The sequence below is a fragment of the Apostichopus japonicus genome, chromosome 19, assembly GCF_037975245.1.
Source record: "Apostichopus japonicus isolate 1M-3 chromosome 19, ASM3797524v1, whole genome shotgun sequence".
NCBI classification, from domain to species: Eukaryota; Metazoa; Echinodermata; class Holothuroidea; order Aspidochirotida; family Stichopodidae; genus Apostichopus; species Apostichopus japonicus.
This window is the reverse complement of record NC_092579.1, coordinates 8,759,260-8,777,941: the sequence shown is the minus strand read 5'-3', so window position 1 is coordinate 8,777,941 and position 18,682 is coordinate 8,759,260. Positions and strand designations below refer to the sequence as shown.

The window sequence follows — 18,682 nt, the reverse complement described above, 5'->3', positions numbered from 1 at the left end:
TTGTTATCACTCAAGAGGGAGTCAAGAGGACAGAGCCATTGTAGTGGATGGAAATCACTCCATATCGCTCGACCACTGCAAACAAAAGCGTACCAATCCCACTATCAACATGCAAATATGATATCTCAAAGAGTATCCGTTGATAAGAGGTATGCGATTAATTAATAATTAATAAATAATCATGGTTTAAGTCTAGAAAAGACAAGCGACCAAGCATTCTTACCTGTTAAGGTCTCTTATACGAATGGCACCGATACTGGTGCAATCCTGGTTGTCACCGCAGAGTGTGACCATATTTGATTTTTCTACCATGAAAAGTTCGTCCGCAACGTTGACGGCGTTTGAACATTCATAAAGTAACGTAATCTCTGGCACACCATCTATCGGTTCACAATACCCTATCACCTCCACAGAAACTTGAGTTGTGTCGATTGGAAAATCCGTATGGCTCCAAAAGTACCGTTCCCCCAACTGTCCAAGTGTCAAACGAATCGTCTGGAATAACCTCAGGCGTTACATCAGAAGGACTTACTGCATAAAATGGTACAAATAACTTCAATTTGAAATACGCTGCAGACATGCAAGACAGGTATATTAGTCATTGTTACCGTCCTCAAAACAGGCAAAGTACATATTAACGTTTTCGTTTCAATGACAGTTTCGGAATGACGGCCGTTCATCAATAAAATATGAACAACAAATTCGATACGGTTTATAAATGCTTTTTGATTCATTCGAGTCTCCTTGTTCCTTCAACTTATTTGACATCTAACCAATTCGTGTATCCAACACCCCCCCCCCCTGCCCCTTCCTGTCTACTCTTCTTTAAAGCGCTGATATTCAAAACCCTTTATTTTTGAAAACGGAGCAAATATGAGTACACCAAATGATTTTTTTTTCTGAAAATACAAGAAAAATAAATAAATCGGGGTTACACCTTCTGGGTAGAAAGAAACTGTATTATTCTTTTACGAACTATGAGACACATAATTCTATTTCAATTAGCAATAATTGTCAGTATAATTTAGGGGCAAAGTGGGTATCACAAACATGGCTAATAAAATGTTTGTTGCAACTCTCCGTATCATATTTGCTCATTATTTGCTGTCCTGTATGAAAGGCCACAATAATGTAAATCTTACAGTAATATTTTATAACAATCTGCTTTGAATTTCCATTACACTCACAATATATGAACTTTCCATGAAAGTCGAAATTGACGCCGCCATCAAGAGATATTTCGACGGCAATTGGTCCAACACGGAGGCAGGTTGGAGTGGCGCATTCGGCCAAGCTGTCAGATGTTACTGTACCGTTAACCGTCTGTGTTCCAAATCTACATACTACATTTGAGGTTTCCATGTCAAAACAGGGACCAATGATAGAAACAATTGTGCCTCCAAGCATGACGCCCGATGATAGAGATAATCCAACACGACCTGCTATCCAATGAGAATGTTTAATTTATTTTAATTTAGTTTTACTTTATGCTTGCTCTAGAAACGTGTAGGCCGAAAGGAAAACCCAAATTGGGAGGCCTTGTATGTATGTGTGTTTGTGTGTATGTATTTATTATAATTATATATATATATATATATATATATATATATATATATATATATATATATATATATATATATATATATATATATATTTGTTTGTTTGACATTAAAAACGAAAGTGTATAGAGCTAAATGACTAAATGCAAGAAAAAATCCCAAGATTGAATCACTGACGAAGGAGGTGGGGGCAATAGTCCTCTGTTTCTGTCACCCCCCCCCCCAGCCCCACATCGTTTTCCACGAGACAGTCTATGATTACGTACCATTGCTGCTGCAACTAAAGCCTTCGATCATATCACCATCGACTTTGAATACCCATCGTCCCGGTATTCCTATATTTGAATTTTGCATCAAATCACGAACTTTGTCACTTCGAGATCCCGGTAAGGGGAAGTTTCTAATACCATCACCTGCGTTGAAGCCGGCCTTTGAATGATTGGAAGCAAATGTTGCAAATTCTGGTTAATCGATTACTGCATGTAAAACATACCGATATGCCTTACATTATGTTTTAGTTTTGTACTTCTTCGAACAGGTTTGTTATTAGCTTTAATATAAGTTTAAATATTTATCTGTTTTTAGCTAGTATTGATATCTCTTGATGTAATCCTCTGCTAGGAATGAACTAAACATTGTATGACTGGTAGTTTGTAATGATACGATTACTAATGTACAATATAAAGTTATAAATGTCTATTAATTTCATTTGCCTTTTTTTATATAAACTACGATGTAACGTCGAAAAATGTTAAGAGGACGGATAAGCAGCTGCGATTATCGTGCGCTTTGTCTGTGTGGAAGACACTTTGTTATGAATAACATCATCAGAAAACCTGCTAACAGTGTTCTTTCCATTAATTTAAATTTGTACAAGTAAACAGTCATGTTCCGTGATGCTTAAGTTACTTTCTGAGTTGGCATTGTTTAATGATGCGACGTTACATGATGCTTAAATCTCGAAGAATTATAGCGCAATCATCAGCTTTTTAAGTTTCATGTGTTCACATAATAAGACAAAAGTAAAGTTTCTCAATGTTCCAAGTTACTTTACTTTAAAAATGCGACTTTTTAAGCTTCATTTGATACAACAGTACTATGGGGTTTCTTAGCACATTAATACATTACAACGTTACTTGGAGTATTATTATGTTTATACATGATTATTTTGCTGAAGCTGCCAACAGCTCCCCTCACATACCAATACAGCAAGTTAACGGAACTGCATTCATAGTTTAAAGAAAGCTGTCTCTAAACCACACTTTTCTGCCCTAAACCAAAACCTTCTTATATATAGAATACACCCACGCCCATACCCATAACCACACAGAACAATACAGGGTAAATGTGAACATGTACAATGATATTCATATTGAAAATATATTCTTGTATTTTATAATTTGATATTGTCTGATTTGAGGCATTCTAAATTAAATACAACATGGAACATGAAAGTGTAGGGGAGCAAGGGCAACCTTAATGAAACACAAGCATTGAGAAGTAAAGGGGAACGGTTGCAACTTAAATGAAACACAAGTATTGATAAGTATATGAGAGCGGTTGCAAACAAAATGAAACACAAGCATTGAGTAGTATAGGGGAACGGTTGCAACTTAAATGAAACAAAAGCATTGAGAAGAAGAGGGGAGCGGTCGCAACCTAAATGAACACAAATACAAGCATTGATAATTTTAGAGGAGCGGTCGCAACTTAAATGAACACAAACACAAGCATTGATAATTTTAGGGGAGCGGTCGCAACCTAAATGAACACAAACACAAGCATTGAGAATTTTAGGGGAGCGGTCGCAACTTAAATGAACACAAACACAAGCATTGATAATTTTAGGGGAGCGGTCGCAACCTAAATGAACACAAACACAAGCATTGATAATTTTAGGGGAGCGGTCGCAATCAAAATGAAACACAAGCATTGAGAATTTTAGGGGAGCGGTGGCAGCTTAAACGAAACACAAGCATTGAGAATTGTAGGGGAGCGGTGGCAACCTAAATGAAACACAAGCATTGAGAATTTTAGGGGAGCGGTGGCAACCTAAATGAAACACAAGCATTGAGAAGTTCAGGGGAGCGGTCGCAACTTAAATGAAACACAAGTATTGAGAAGTATACATAGGGAGCGGTCGCAACCTAAATGAAACACAAGCATTGAGAAGTTTAGGGAAGCGGTCGCAACCTTAATGAAACACATGCATTGCGAAGTTTAGGAGAGCGGTCGCAACCTTAATGAAACACAAGCATTGCGAAGTTTAGGAGAGCGGTCGCAACCTTAATGAAACACAAGCATTGAGAAGAACAGGGGAGCAGTCGCAACCTAAATGAACACAAGCATTGAGAAGTTTAGGGGAGCGGTCGCAACCTAAATGAAACAGAAGCATTGAGAATTGTAGGGGAGCGGTCGCAACCTAAATGAGACACAAGCATTGCGAAGTTTAGGAGAGCGGTCGCAACCTTAATGAAGCACAAGCATTGAGACGTTCAGGGGAGCGGTCGCAACCTAAATGAACACAAACACAAGCATTGAGAATTTTAGGGGAGCGGTCGCAACCTAAATGAAACACAAGCATTGAGAAGTTTAGGGGAGCGGTCGCAACCTAAATGAAACACAAGCATAGAGAAGGTTCAGGGGAGCGGTCGCAACTTAAATGAAACACAAGCATTGAGAAGTTTAGGAGAGCAGTTGCAACCTTAATGAAACACAAGCATAGAGAAGGTTCAGGGGAGCGGTGGCAACCTAAATGAAACACAAGCATTGAGAAGTTTAGGAGAGCAGTTGCAACCTAAATGAAACACAAGCATAGAGAAGGTTCAGGGGAGCGGTGGCAACCTAAATGAAACACAAGCATTGAGAAGTTAAGGGGAGCGGTAGCAACCTAAATGAAACACAAGCATTGAGAAGTTTAGGGGAGCGGTCGCAACCTAAATGAAACACAAGCATAGAGAAGGTTCAGGGGAGCGGTCGCAACTTAAATGAAACACAAGCATTGAGAAGTTTAGGAGAGCAGTTGCAACCTAAATGAACACAAACACAAGCATTGAGAAGAATAGGGGAGCGGTCGCAACCTAAATGAAACACAAGCATTGAGAATTTTAGGGGAGCAGTTGCAACCTAAATGAACACAAACACAAGCATTGAGAATTTTAGGGGAGCGGTGGCAGCCTAAACGAAACACAAGCATTGAGAAGTTTAGGGGAGCAGTGGCAACCTAAATGAGAATCATAAAAGACTAGTACCGTTCATAATCAATAGATAATTTACATTTTGAAATGTTGACAACTATGAGCATTTGTTGTCATTGTATACAGATCTTGTCAGACTCTAGCACAAGCTAATTAGCTGAGATTGAGGTCTTACCAAGTGAGGGTGCAGATGGGAATATTCTTTGGCAACAATAGGCAATGAAGGAATGGCACTTAGATCGAGTTCCTTTGTTTGATATTTCGCCTTCTATTTTTCCTTAGAAAAGTATCATCCATTCTGCTTGAACTCTGACTTTCACTTGCAAAATAGGTAACGGTACCATTACTTTATGAATTGTTACGATTACTATATCGACACACACTGCTCTATTTGCTAGCCATATTCCCAAATGTTAAACTGCTGCTGGCTATATTACTCGCGAACGTTTTAGATCTTCGTCACGGTGTGCCATCATCAAATTGCTGAGTAAAAAGTACTGCACAGAAATCTGACGTTACAGAAAAATTTTGAAATCAACCTACGTGACGACTAGGTCTCTTTAATTCTGTGAGCGTTTCATCTGTTGTTTAAAAAAAAAATGGGTTCCGCAAGCGAGCAAACATCAGTGGTGCCTTGGATGACTAGAAAGTGTTACGTGAGTTCGCGCATTTATAGAAACCGTAAATGGTAGTCATGTTTTAACTTGTGAGAGCATTACATATGTTTTGGTAGATACCTGTGCTTCCAATCCCCCTAGTCCATTCTCCTGCCCATTCATGTCCCCGTTTGCTCCAGTTGTCCAATCTAATTTACCATAGTTAAAGATTACGAAAGTCGAGTAGTACTGGCGATAGTAGTCTACAGCCGTGCTGTCACTTGCTTCCATATATGCAGTTACAATTACAGCCTGAAATGTATTCTTCTGTGGGTGGAAAAGAAAAGAATACACATAACGTCAGCATTGTTAGTGAGACAGCAAAATAGCAGTTTGCTGCAATTCCGAGCAGTATACTCAGCATTAGTTAGTGTCAGTCATCATGTTTACAAGAGTGTCATATATTTGGTTACCAGATAACAAGTTTAAAAATAATGCGGTAAAGTAATGCCCTTGGCGTACTAGTTCATAGTAGATGTAGCCTAAATCATATAGCGTGCAACGTTTAGTGTCAGGTAGGCTACACAGTGTCTTGTCGGCTTGTATGTCTTCACCATGGAAGTAGTACCTCCATGGCTATACCTGGAAAGTACCATGGTTATAACGTACCCTTTTGTAATGTGTTATTTGTCCAAACATGATGAGAAAAACCCACGCTATCTTTCTATATACTGTACCATTTCGACAGATATAAGTAGCATATTAATAGGTTTGAATTCACCTACATATAAATCGCCGCTTGTCCAATGCCCTTTATTTCTTTATGGAATTTCATTAACATCATTGTAAGTCGTAATATGTAGGCCATACAGTACAAGGCGGTGAAACAATAGCTATGCTAAACCACGTTTTACCAAGGACGATTGAGACGTAGAACCGTTAAATATAACACTATCCCATGTGTAGGCATATTCATCGAAGATGTTTCTTATCTTTTCTTCTGGAAAGGCCCCCTGAACCAGTCCTTTGAAGTCGTCTCCAAAGTCATACAAATATGATATCCAAACGCTTCCACCCAAAGATAAGTCCACGTCAGCCATATAAGGAGCAATAAGGGCTGTACCATTTCCAGAAAGAGGGAACTCCTCAGACGTGAACACAAATTGTTCGTGATCTGTCCCAACTGATATCACACCGTCAGCATAAACCTGTTTCAGGTTAAGAAAATAAAATATTATATGTATTCAATCATTCTCCTAGCTATAGTTTCCTGTATGTATAACAACTATACATTAATATACATACATATATATATATATATACATATATATATATATTTATATAGATATAGATTATTTATTGATTTATACAATATGATAATAATAGAAAACGTCAAATGTCTTGGATAGGTCAGCAGGGAAACAGACACACTTAACATACGCATATGGGATTGTGGGAAAAAATAGTTAAGTGTCAAATGAGTTTCATATGGAATTTTCCTGATTATGTTATATATGAACTATTTGAATATAACCTTTTTGGAATTATTTTCTTTGAAGCAAATGGAAAAGACAAGAATTAAATACAGGAAACTGCAGATATATATAAATACATCAACAAAGAAAGACGTTGCCTGGTATAAATGGTACATAAATCGCCTTCAATATTCAATATTTTATCCATACACTATTTTTTTCTTTTCAAAATTGGCATGTTTGGATGAATTGTAGACGTTATGCTGTATATAGCTTGCTCTCGTGCAAAGACATGCGTTGAATGCCTCTTAACTATACTCACCGATATGGAATCATCATTCACATTAGAAAAATTCCTCCCGTATAACAGGTTTGGATAGAGACCGCTCCTATAGCGTTCGGAATCATGACCCTCATAGCATCCGAGAATGCAGCGGCTGCTGCTAAAACTTGGTCCAAATGGATAAAGTGGGACTTTAAGAAAATTTCAAAGCAATAAACTATGGTAGGTCAGGAACGATATGCCGATCATTTCTTTTCAGATGACTCCAAATGTAGAGAGATTATATATATATATATATATATATATATATATATATATATATATATAGTTATAGATATAGATATATATATATACATATATACATATATATATATATATATATATATATATATATATATATATATATATATATATATATACCCGTTGTGTTTTATGTTAATTCGGGATAAAGATTTATGCATTCAATGAAATCGGCATCAACTTGTATAACAAGAGTAAGTGGGAAAAACTTACATTGGCCAACTGCAAAGTGGGATCCAAGAGCGATTAATATGATGTAAGCAGTCACCATCTTCACGGTGTTACGTGCCTTGTATTCAGATACGAACTTAACCTAATTAAATAGACAAAACATTATAAATATAAGTTTACTCATATTAAAGATGCAGCAAATTCCTCAAAATAGAACTATTTGCCACGAAACAGTCTCTACTGTCATATGGCTTTAAGCGCATCATTAATTTGCTCATTACCTCCAAAGGTATGTATCAAATGATTGCTTATTATTCTATTTGTCTCAGAGGAGTTGCTAAGTTATTATCTGGATAGTCTACGGAATCTGCCTTATACAGTCTTAACGACAAACACGCCTAATTCAAATATTAAGAGAGCATGATAAGAGAGCATTCTTAATTGGATCACTTGAACGAGATTCAATACTCTACTTATATGAAGACATTTTCAAGAAAAACCATCTAAGATAGAGCCTGGGTACGAAAACAAAACAGTATGAACCATTGTCAACGCCTTTCTCCTTACGTTTACACTGTAAACTGAATTTTTACGTCTGGTGAATATCCCGTGTCCCTTTGAAAGGGAATATAAACTACACATGGAGAAACGGTTAATAGAGCGAAAATTTGCTCTTAGTCAGTTAAAACCGTGTTTAAAAAAATGACGACTCGTGTCCACCACATGGCTCTATAGCAGTCTTTCAAATGTGCAGCTAGCATCTTATTATATTTCTGAAATCACCAACAAACAATGCAGCTCCAATTTGTTCGTTAAGAAATTCCAAGTCCATGAATGGCGTATACAGATGAACCTCAGGGGAAGTTACAGCGGCGGAGACCGGGGCTTTAACCCATTTCCCCACTTACACATAATATACTGAAAGCTAAATGAGGACTTAAAAAACGGTACCCGGAGACGTATAATTGTTCCATTGCCCTGACCTACCTCTCAATGTCAAAGAATACAACATCAAGGGGGAGGGGAGGGGCACTGCTGTAAGTTAATGATGTATAAGTTATTAATGTCTCCCCTTGCCCTCGATCAAGTCCGATATATTCTGAATTTCAGATTGAAAAAGCACTGAAAGTAGATGTTATAAGACGACCACCGCACATTACCCAGCTGGACACGACCCGAATCAACTCGATTGTGGTTACTATTAATAGGACGGTCGATTTGCGTTGGTTCCCGCTCAGCCGGGCAGTGTGCAAATGGCTTTAAATAAAGCACGGCACATTTATTTACCTTTTCTTTAGCCTAAATATGCCTCTGAATTCACCATTTAACGTTTTTTTTTTCTGGACAAGGCCCCTTCCCCTCTTCCTATTTCATATGAACAATCTCAATGGTCTTTACTCCTCAAGCGGGATAGTCACATCATTACATTCATTTCATTGATTTTCATTCAGAAGTTTCTCGTTTTTCGTTAAACAAATTAATTGATATATGGTACATTGTTGCTTTTTACCTGTAATTCGACGTTTACGTGACGACCGGATCGACTAACAGCACGTATTTAACAACGTTACATATACTCTTTAAAAATATGAGAAAGTGTTCATGACTTTTATATGACTTTTCTATTTTACAGTGAACAAAGTTACTGCTGCGACGTTGACTCTAATACTATTTTTTTTTTTTTTTTTGTTAATTGAAAGAAAAAGTTTCTATCGGGCAGTTTCAGCTTGGATGTGAAATCGTTTCCTGAAGAGCCAAGTATTGTGTAACGTACACAATTCAGTTAGTCCGCTTGAGCAACTAGAAAGCTATACCGGTATCATTACCCTATTACTAATTGTGTCGTAGCTTGGATGAGGAACTCGTATAGGAATGATTACGACTTGGAATTTGTACAACAAAGCTAATGTCACGATAACATCTTCGTGGCTGAAATGCTCTTCCAGAAAATTCTGTGCGTGTTTTTGTCCCTTCTGTTACTGTTACTTGTCATTTAGCCTTTGAAGAAGATCATGCTAGGATCGAAACGTCAGGCCAACTTACTTTTACACGATACTAAAAAAAAAAATAAAAAGAAGTTCTTTCTTGTCAAAGATAGGATATAATTCCTATCCATAGTGCAGTGTTAAAAAGAAATAACTCATTGTGGATAAATGCTTTGTATTTATATACATGGGTGAGCTGGTGAATGCGTGTGTGTGAGAGAATGTACAATTTACTATGCAAATTGTGATGCATTGTAAAGATGTTGGCTGATGCCATGCAAATCTTTTGTGCTCCAACACTCAAATTTAGTGTTTTTGTAAGGTTGGCACTGTCTAAATCTTGGTCTGTATGTTAGTATAAGGGATCCAGCCATTTTAATGGATCATCCGCAGATGAATACATGTTAATTTCTCGATAAGTAAAGATAGACTTCTAAAGAAATACGAGATCGAACGATAACACTATAAGGTCTGCAAACAAATCAATATTTCAATTTTGTGTATTCAGTTATAGTTTAATTAACGTTCTCTATTGTCTGACAAGCTCCTGTGATATGCGAAATACTTTCAAGTGTAAGCAATGAATTGTTTTTTTCTTACACATGTTTACATATTAAACTGTTTACTGTTCAAGATAAGCTTCCAGTATAAACTTCATTAAGCGTTATATACAGCCAGCATCTAAGTTTAATCTCTCTCGCTCAAGGTAACTACTGGCGCGAAGGGAACACATGTGAGGAAGAAGTAGGTTTTAGTATAGGACTCGGCTGACGTCTATATATAATACCGTTGAGACCTTGCCTTGTAAATGATGAGATCAAAAGTAAAACTTTCGATATGAACAGTTAAAATTTTGGTTTAAAGAAAAATATCATAAAAAAAAAGATGTAAGTCGAAGCTTTGACTTAGCAATTTATCTAATTTTTACCCTAATTTCGTAACGATAAATCAATAATAGGTTAAGGGCTCACTTTGTGGGGCGTAGAGTGGGGCGTACCACAGGGATCTGTATTGGGTCCGACATTGTTCAGTTTATACATGGGCCCCTTGGTGATATCATGCGCCGACACTAACTTACTTACATGTGTTACAGGCGCGTATCCAGGATTTTCTAACCCGGGGGGCGCGAATTACTATCTAAGCGGAGCGCCACCATCGGTTGGCGCGGAGCGTACAAGAAAATTTTTGGTTTTGATACCCCCCAGATCACCGGAAATGGCACTTCTCGGGCTTGAAAATGAGCAACCAGATGTACACTTTTGCCTGAGAACCAAGTATTTCCCAAAAGTTTTTTCCATTCATAACCTTTTGAAGATTGTCACCAGTCACACATCATGTTCGACCTGATTGCATGTCCTATGGATCATTGCTTTTGTAGGTTATTCTACGTCACGGCCCACAATATCCGAAAGCCCCACTTTTCAAGGTTTTAAGCCCATTACTTGTTGAGAATTTGAAAATTCACTTTTCTCGTGAATAAAATCACTTGAAAACATACCCATAATGTTGCAGAAAATTTAATCTATAGACAACCAATATAGAAAAACCTCCTTGAACCCCTAACAGACAGGTCAAAATTGAACGAGTAGAGGAAAATGAAGAATGTTGGTGAGGAAATTTTGGAAAATTCCGACACAGTTAATTTCTTGGTGTAGAAATATTGCAACCTCTTATAATGGCTTTTACAAAACTTGGTTGAAGGAACAGAAAAATAGGAGATATTTCCGATATGAGGTATATCGAAACCGAACACTTCACTCATAGGCGTAGGTCCCGTAGGAGGCGGGGGCTGCAGCCCCCCCCCCCAATTGTTTTCCCATTTTTTTTGGGCACCTACTGAAAGAAAAATAAATAGCAATGAATAGCTTAAAATGATCTCCTTGGTAATTGAAATAAAGTTGTAAGCTTGGCCGACATTACTACTGTAAAAGAGAGTTTTGACTAAATGGATCTGTATGGTTTTTCTCCTGATCTACATAAGACATTTGGTTGTTTACATTAGCATCCGGCGGTATACTGTGCAACTTTGACGGACCGTAAGGTAGACGATGCCATACAATGTAATGACCGATCTTGCCTATACGATATTGGCATCAATATGTTGAATGCGCGCTTTGCGCGCGAAAAATTTTTGCTTTTTTTTCGGGCAAGTCATTACCGCCCCCAAATCCAATCTGGCTCCTACGCCTTTGACTACACACATTGACAGTTTTTGAGGCTGTACATCGTGGAACATGCATTTCAATGCTCATTGATATGATGTTATATCTGCTCTTTGCTTTACAAATTCGAACAGGCGTGTAGCGAGTAATTGCCAAGGGAGGGCGAAGCCTGTAGGCAAACTATCTAAGCGAAGCGCCACCATGAGTTGGCGCGAAGCGTACAAGAAAAATTTTGGCCGAAAATGCCGCCCAGATCGCTGGAAATGACACTTCCCAGGCCTTGTAAGTTGCATCTAAGCATTGTCTATTTTGAAATTACTAGCGATGTCATAAAGAAAATTTGCTCGGGGGGGGGGGCGGTCGCCCCCTTCCCGAAATGCGTTATGTTCCCCGACGACTCGGTCGAGTTCAAGTACATTAGTGAGAGAGGAAAAACGGAAACGTCAAAAATGGAGTTGTCGGGGTAAGGGGTAGGGTGAGGCGCACACCCCCTCCGTAATCCTTTTTCTGTCACTGGCTACCCTGTGTATATAATAGGGATCTTTCTCTTCCCGAGGTCTTGGCTATCTTCTACTCCCTCCTTTTCTCCTTTTTCTCTCTTTTTTCTTTTTCTTTTCCCTTCCTTCCTCTCCTCCTTTTCTTTTTTCCCCTCCTTTTCCCTTTTTTCTTCTCTTTTTTTTCTCTCCTCTTTTCCTTACCCGGGGGGCGCGCGCCCCCAACGCCCCCCCCCTGGATACGCACCTGTGTTATGCCGACGACAGCCAGCTATATATAAGCTTTGGTGGCAATCACTCCTCAGAATTACAACGTCTGGACAACTGTTTGTCAGATATAAGAAGTTGGATGTTAGCAAACAAATTGAAACTCAATGATAGTAATACAGAAGTGATACATATATCGTCTCGGTTTAGGCCAACACACACCATTCCCCTCGTCTCCGTCGGTGACACCAGTATCAACTACACTGATCATCTCCGCAATCTTGGTGTCATTTTTGATAATCACATGACAATGGATCGACTTATTCAACACGTTTGCCGAAGCGCCCTGTCTAGTATCCGGTACATTGGTCACATCAGAAAGTACCTCGACTGAGATTCATGTATAATGCTAGTCCATGCATTCGTTACGTCGAAGCTCGACTACTGCAATAGTATTCTGCATGGATAAATAGGCTGTAAAATTGACAGACTACAACGCGTACTAAACACCGCCGCACGTCTCGTTACTATATTGAACTCGGAAGTATGATCACATTACCACTACCATGATCGAACTCCACTGGCTCCCGATACGTGAACGAATCAACTACAAACTACTTCCGATGGTGTTCAAATGTATGCACAATGTAGGACCAAGCTACCTCACCAACTTGTTTCAGTTCCGACCATCATCCACACGCTCACTTCGCTCTAATTCATCACTGATGTTACTCATGCCTAGAGTAAAAACACAGACTTACGGTTTGAGAACGTTCACATCCAGTGCACCGTGCCTGTGGAACTCACTTCAAGAACATATAAAAATATGTAATACTGTAAACAGTTTTAAATCAGCACTAAAAACGTATCTCACCAATGCATATATGTTATAATTGCTATTATTTTGTTAAGCGTTACGAGAATTATATAACTGTTTGTTTGGCGCTATATAAAAATTATGTATTATTATTATTATTGTGTCGTGAATTGTGTTTTACGGGAAAAGATATAAAAAATAAACGAATAAAGGAAGTAAGCAAAATGCTTAAAAGGTTGCCCCAATAACATGGGGAATTACCTTTTAGGCACCTTTCGGTCAAGTGAGTAGTGTTTGGCCTTCCTTTAAAATTATCTTTACAACACGTTACGTATGGCATCATCATAAAACGGTGTTCTCTTTACTTGCATAAGCGCAGGTGTGATCGGACAGCTTTTGAAAAGTTGGTTACCATTGTTCTTGTCATTTTAGTTCATCACGAATTATATTCAAAAGGAAGTTAAACACTTCACAGTGTTCCTTTTCATCCAGGCAGGCTTTTATCCAGTAATTGTATGACATATATAGAAGCTGAAAATGGCATTGTTAAAAACAGGGTTAGCCAAATTGCTAATTCTGAAGAAAATATGCTGGAGACTGAAAAGTGCTTTGTTGTCTACAATATTTTCCCTCCTCCCTCGTTAACTGTTCAGTATTATCTCAGACGAAAAACAGAGTACCGTCAACAATACTATCTTGTTGGTTTTGTTAGATTAAGGCCTTGATTCGGTAGGGAGTAGCCCAAACCATGTAAAAAAAACTACTTGAATTAAGTGGAGTTTGACGGTGAAAAGTGCATACATAGGTCGTTTGGAAATTAGCCTTTATTCTAGAACAAGCCCTTTACTTGCATGACGCTTAGGTTACTTTGGGTGGGACTCCGGTTGAGGATATATATATATATATATATATATATATATATATATATATATATATATATATATATATATATATATATATATATATATATATATATATATATATATATATATATATATATATATATATATATATATATACATACATACATATATATATACATATATATACATATATATATATATATATATAAATATATATATATATATATATATATATATATATATATATATATATATATATATATATATATATATATATATATATAATATAACAATGAACCCCTTAATAACGGTTTACCCCCTCCCGATAAATTTCTATCTAGACTGTTATCTTTATAAATTCGTGGGCGATTGGGACTTCATATGGTGATGAAGTTGTAGCGTATTGGTCGGAACTGATGCAACCCTTCACGGAGCTGGGCCTTTCTTTTTCTTTGTCAATATTTATTGACGTTCTTAGAACCAATATATTTGTCCAATGTAATAACGGACGAAAACTAGACTTTGAAATTGAATGATTCACTTTTATATATTTGACTTACGAAGGGGCTACAGCCTGCTTTCGGAGAATTAGACTCATTCTCCCGAATTATCTATAGCTAATACTCTTATCAAGTACTCGTTGAATGTGGAAAATGCCACCCGATGCGCACAGAGACCACAGTATTTACTTTAAATCTTAAAGTTTTGTATCACAGAAGAAGCTGGATCGTGCTATTAATCGGTAGCGTGTGCTATTATGTTTACAGTAAGAACTGAGGATATGTGTAATCCCAACAAATCCAGTTTCATGCATTTTGGGGATTACACATACTCTCAGTAATTACTGTAATCCTAGTAGCATTTGCTACCGATGTATCAGAATTATCAGCACAATCCAGTTATTACTTAGGTACAACACTTTAAAAAATACAGTAAAGTTACTGCAATCTCCGTGTGAATCTTTTGACAATTCACTAGTTGTGGCACATCCATAGCTTGTAGAAAAATCAATGCCTGCGGCAAAAAAATCAGTGCTTTTGAGGCAAACTGGAATGCTCATGTCATGGCTTGTGGCAAACGCACTGCTTTTGGCAAACGCACGGTTTATGGCAAACACACGGCTTGTGGCAAACACACGACTTGTGGCAAACACACGGATTTTGGCAAACACACGGCTTGTGGCGAACACACTGCTTGTGGCAAACACATGGCTTGTGGAAATCACACGGAGTTTGGCAAACACACGGTTTGTGGCAAACACACAGCTTGTGGCAAACACACGGCTTGTGGCAAACACACGGCTTGTGAAAAACACACGGCTTGTGGCAAACACACGGTTTGTGGCAAACACACTGGTTGTGGCAAACACACGGTTTGTGGCAAACACGCTGGTTGTGGCCAAATCAATGCTAGTGGTAAACGTACAACATTGTGACAAACGACAGAACCTCCCTGCCCACACATATAGCCAAATGTACGGTTATGAAAATAAAGGATTCAAAACATATTGTCGCGAATACATCCGAGTAATGTTTGGTTACGTTTTATACTGAAACAAAGGATCTGTTTGTATTCATTCGCTCGACACTGTGACGTAAACAAACTCATGACAAAAAAGTACATCGTTGTGATTGTGTGATTATGAGTACATCAACAAAAAACAAAAACAAAAAAAGAGTTGCTGAGAACATCGACATTGAATGCATACTGAGGTTAAACATTTTAGGCATGCACTGCCGACAACAAAACTTGGCTTTCAAAGGACCATTCGTTATCAAACAGTATTATTACCATTTTGTTTTCATTTTCTCTCTCTCCACCTCCACCCACCTCTCTCTCTCTCTCTCTCTCTTGGACTATAACGTATCAACACTAAGAACATGTCTAAGGTCATATTTTATGCACAGTTAGATGAAAGATTGCGTGAAAATAGCCAAAATAATGAGAAAAACTATATGCACTGGGTGAATTGAGGGTTACCTATACCAGTATGTGGATCAATAAGGGCATATAGAAGCATGTAAGTACTGCTTCCATCATTAGAGCCTATTCCCATGAATTCATTCACGCGGCTCTAAAAGCTACATGCCGCATGTAATCTACTATGCAATAAACTATGTACTCTACTATCTATTAATCTACTGTCTACTAAACGACTATGTAATCGACTATGTAATCGACTATGTAATCGACTATAGGGATGCACCGGATATCCGGTCCGGTCGGACTATCCGGCCGGATAGTGAGCAATTATCCGGTTCCGGCCGGATATTTTTCAAAATTCGGCCGGATCTTTTTCAAAATCTGGCCTGAATTATTCCTTAAAAAGGTGTTGGTATTAACTTAATCAATGTAAACTATTTCCAAAAATTAATAAAAATATTCACAGTAAGGAAAAATTAGGTTTAACCTGTTTAATTTAATTTTCTCAATGGTCTAACCCACTGTTTCTTAAAGATCAATCAAAATAATACAACTACAGGTACTGTAATAATATGAAGCTATATACAACAAATACAGTTTGCAGTGAAATCGTTTCTTGCAACCTTCATCAGTTTAATATTGTGCTTAAAATTTGTTACCAAATAATGAATAATAAAAGGCAATTCTAAATACAGATAGTAGTGTTATTACGACAATTAAATAATCTTTTTATTCAGTATAAAGTATGAGATTTGTGAAATGTAGCTTCTCGTTTTAAAACAAACTTCATAGGTAGTATGCAGTATTTTTCCAGCAACAAATTTACATACTGTATCAAGCTTTTCAACAATTATATTGTAGTTATTTTATTAAAGGATGTAGATTACACCAAGTGCTTCAAGTCATATTTAGCCTCATAAATGGGTCTTAATTTCATCTTCTTTGTAATATGCGTATACCTCACCTAAGATTTGCTCCTTGTTTCATACTTCTACTTCGTATTAATGATTTTCTTTTGTGTAATGAAAAAATCCGGTTCCGGCCGGATTTTATCCGACCGGATTTCATGTACTATCCGGCAAAATCCGGTTCTGGCCGGTTCCAAAAATTTGGATCCGGTGCATCCCTAATCGACTATGTAATCGACTATGTAATCTACTATGTAATCTACTATGAAAAAGATGCAAATACGTCTGGGAAAGAGGGCTACATAAGAAATGGGGAGGGTGGGTGTGAGCAGTTGGACATATTAAAAAAGGGCGATATAATTTATATAAAGGCATAGACGAAATATTGGTCTGGTGTTCCTTTAAGTACACATTGCAATCATTAGAATGAAGATAAGTTTGTAAAAGATATATCCTAAGAAAATCATTAAGACATATATTTCAATATATTTTTTATTAAGTCTCCTACCTTTCGCACTTTCCGTGGTCCTACTTCCTTTTTCAAATGCGACTATAGGGCACAGGTGCACGGAAGTTTCAGTGACATTCTGAAAGATCAGTTTCTTATACACATATATATAAATATACGTATATAGCTCGTTCAATAAATACAGAGCTCAGTCATGCGGTTCGTTTATTCTTTAATTTGGATTTGATTGGTTTAAAATAGACCTGTCGGTGGTAAGCAAACACCAATTACAATTATTTGTGCTGTTAACATTTGAAAGGCGACTTGTGACCGGCTTAAAATTTGAATTCGAATGACAAACAGGTCGTTTTGAATCTTGATGAAACCTTTTAAAATATCCTGAACGATTCGGTCGAATTGGCCGACTGAGGCTCTTTTAAGAAGGTGTAACCACTAAATCTGTTTCAATATAATATATATATATATAAATATATACCGCGCATCCGTAGGAAGATATATGATGATGGCATATGTTGTATATCCACCGCACTTCCATTCGAGAACCGAACGTTTCCGTGCATGAGAAATGTGCTAAAATGCCAAAAAGCCCCGGGAACACTTAGGGGGATAGAGAACAAGTCCTACCCCCCCCCCACCCCCTATACACACCACGCTTCATCGGTAAACCAAATGTTGATTTATGCAAGTGATGACTATTGACACTAACTGCTGAGAATAGTGAACCCTACTGTATTTTTACGTAGCCAGTGTAATGCCATCAAACAACATATACTTCACTAAAACACTGACATTTGCTACAATAACATTAACAGCATAAAGTACTCTTACTTCCAAAAAGCAAACAGTAGACTACACTGATTTTCATCTGTATTGTATATGTATTTCAAATCATAATTTTGACCCATAATTTTACACGTAATTGTAACCCATATAAAAAAACCAGTAACAATAAAGGAGAAAAATTCAACGAATTATGAGTATCTGTCTAAATGAAAACAAATCGATGATCATAAATTGGAACTGAGATCATAGATAAGTTGGACAATATTGATATTGCTTGAAAGATAGATGCTGTAATAGGGATAGAAGCTGTAGAAGGGATTATGGTGGGGTATAAAAGCAAACACGGACAAGACAAAAGGTAACAAATTAACCTAATTATGAAACCCACCTCTAATAAAGGAGAACATATGCTTTACGTGACATTTGAATATATCAATGTTGTCAATACGGACAAGGATAGGAAGTAAAAGATCCAAAGCTTTGATCCAAA

The 18,682-nt window shown here is 37.4% G+C and overlaps 1 protein-coding gene across 1 annotated transcript; it reads right to left on the bottom strand.

The window, feature by feature from the left end:
* Positions 1–229: 229 nt before the first annotated feature.
* On the bottom strand, positions 230–7,723 carry LOC139959953 (sushi, nidogen and EGF-like domain-containing protein 1). Its single transcript, XM_071957905.1, has 7 exons — positions 7,624–7,723; positions 7,150–7,301; positions 6,267–6,560; positions 5,494–5,679; positions 1,826–1,988; positions 1,188–1,439; positions 230–531 (listed from the first exon to the last, which is right to left on the bottom strand). Exons 1-7 carry the CDS (start codon positions 7,679–7,681, stop codon positions 389–391), a joined length of 1,248 nt encoding a protein of 415 aa, XP_071814006.1. The 5' UTR covers positions 7,682–7,723; the 3' UTR covers positions 230–388.
* Between the last annotated feature and the right edge of the window lie 10,959 nt (positions 7,724–18,682).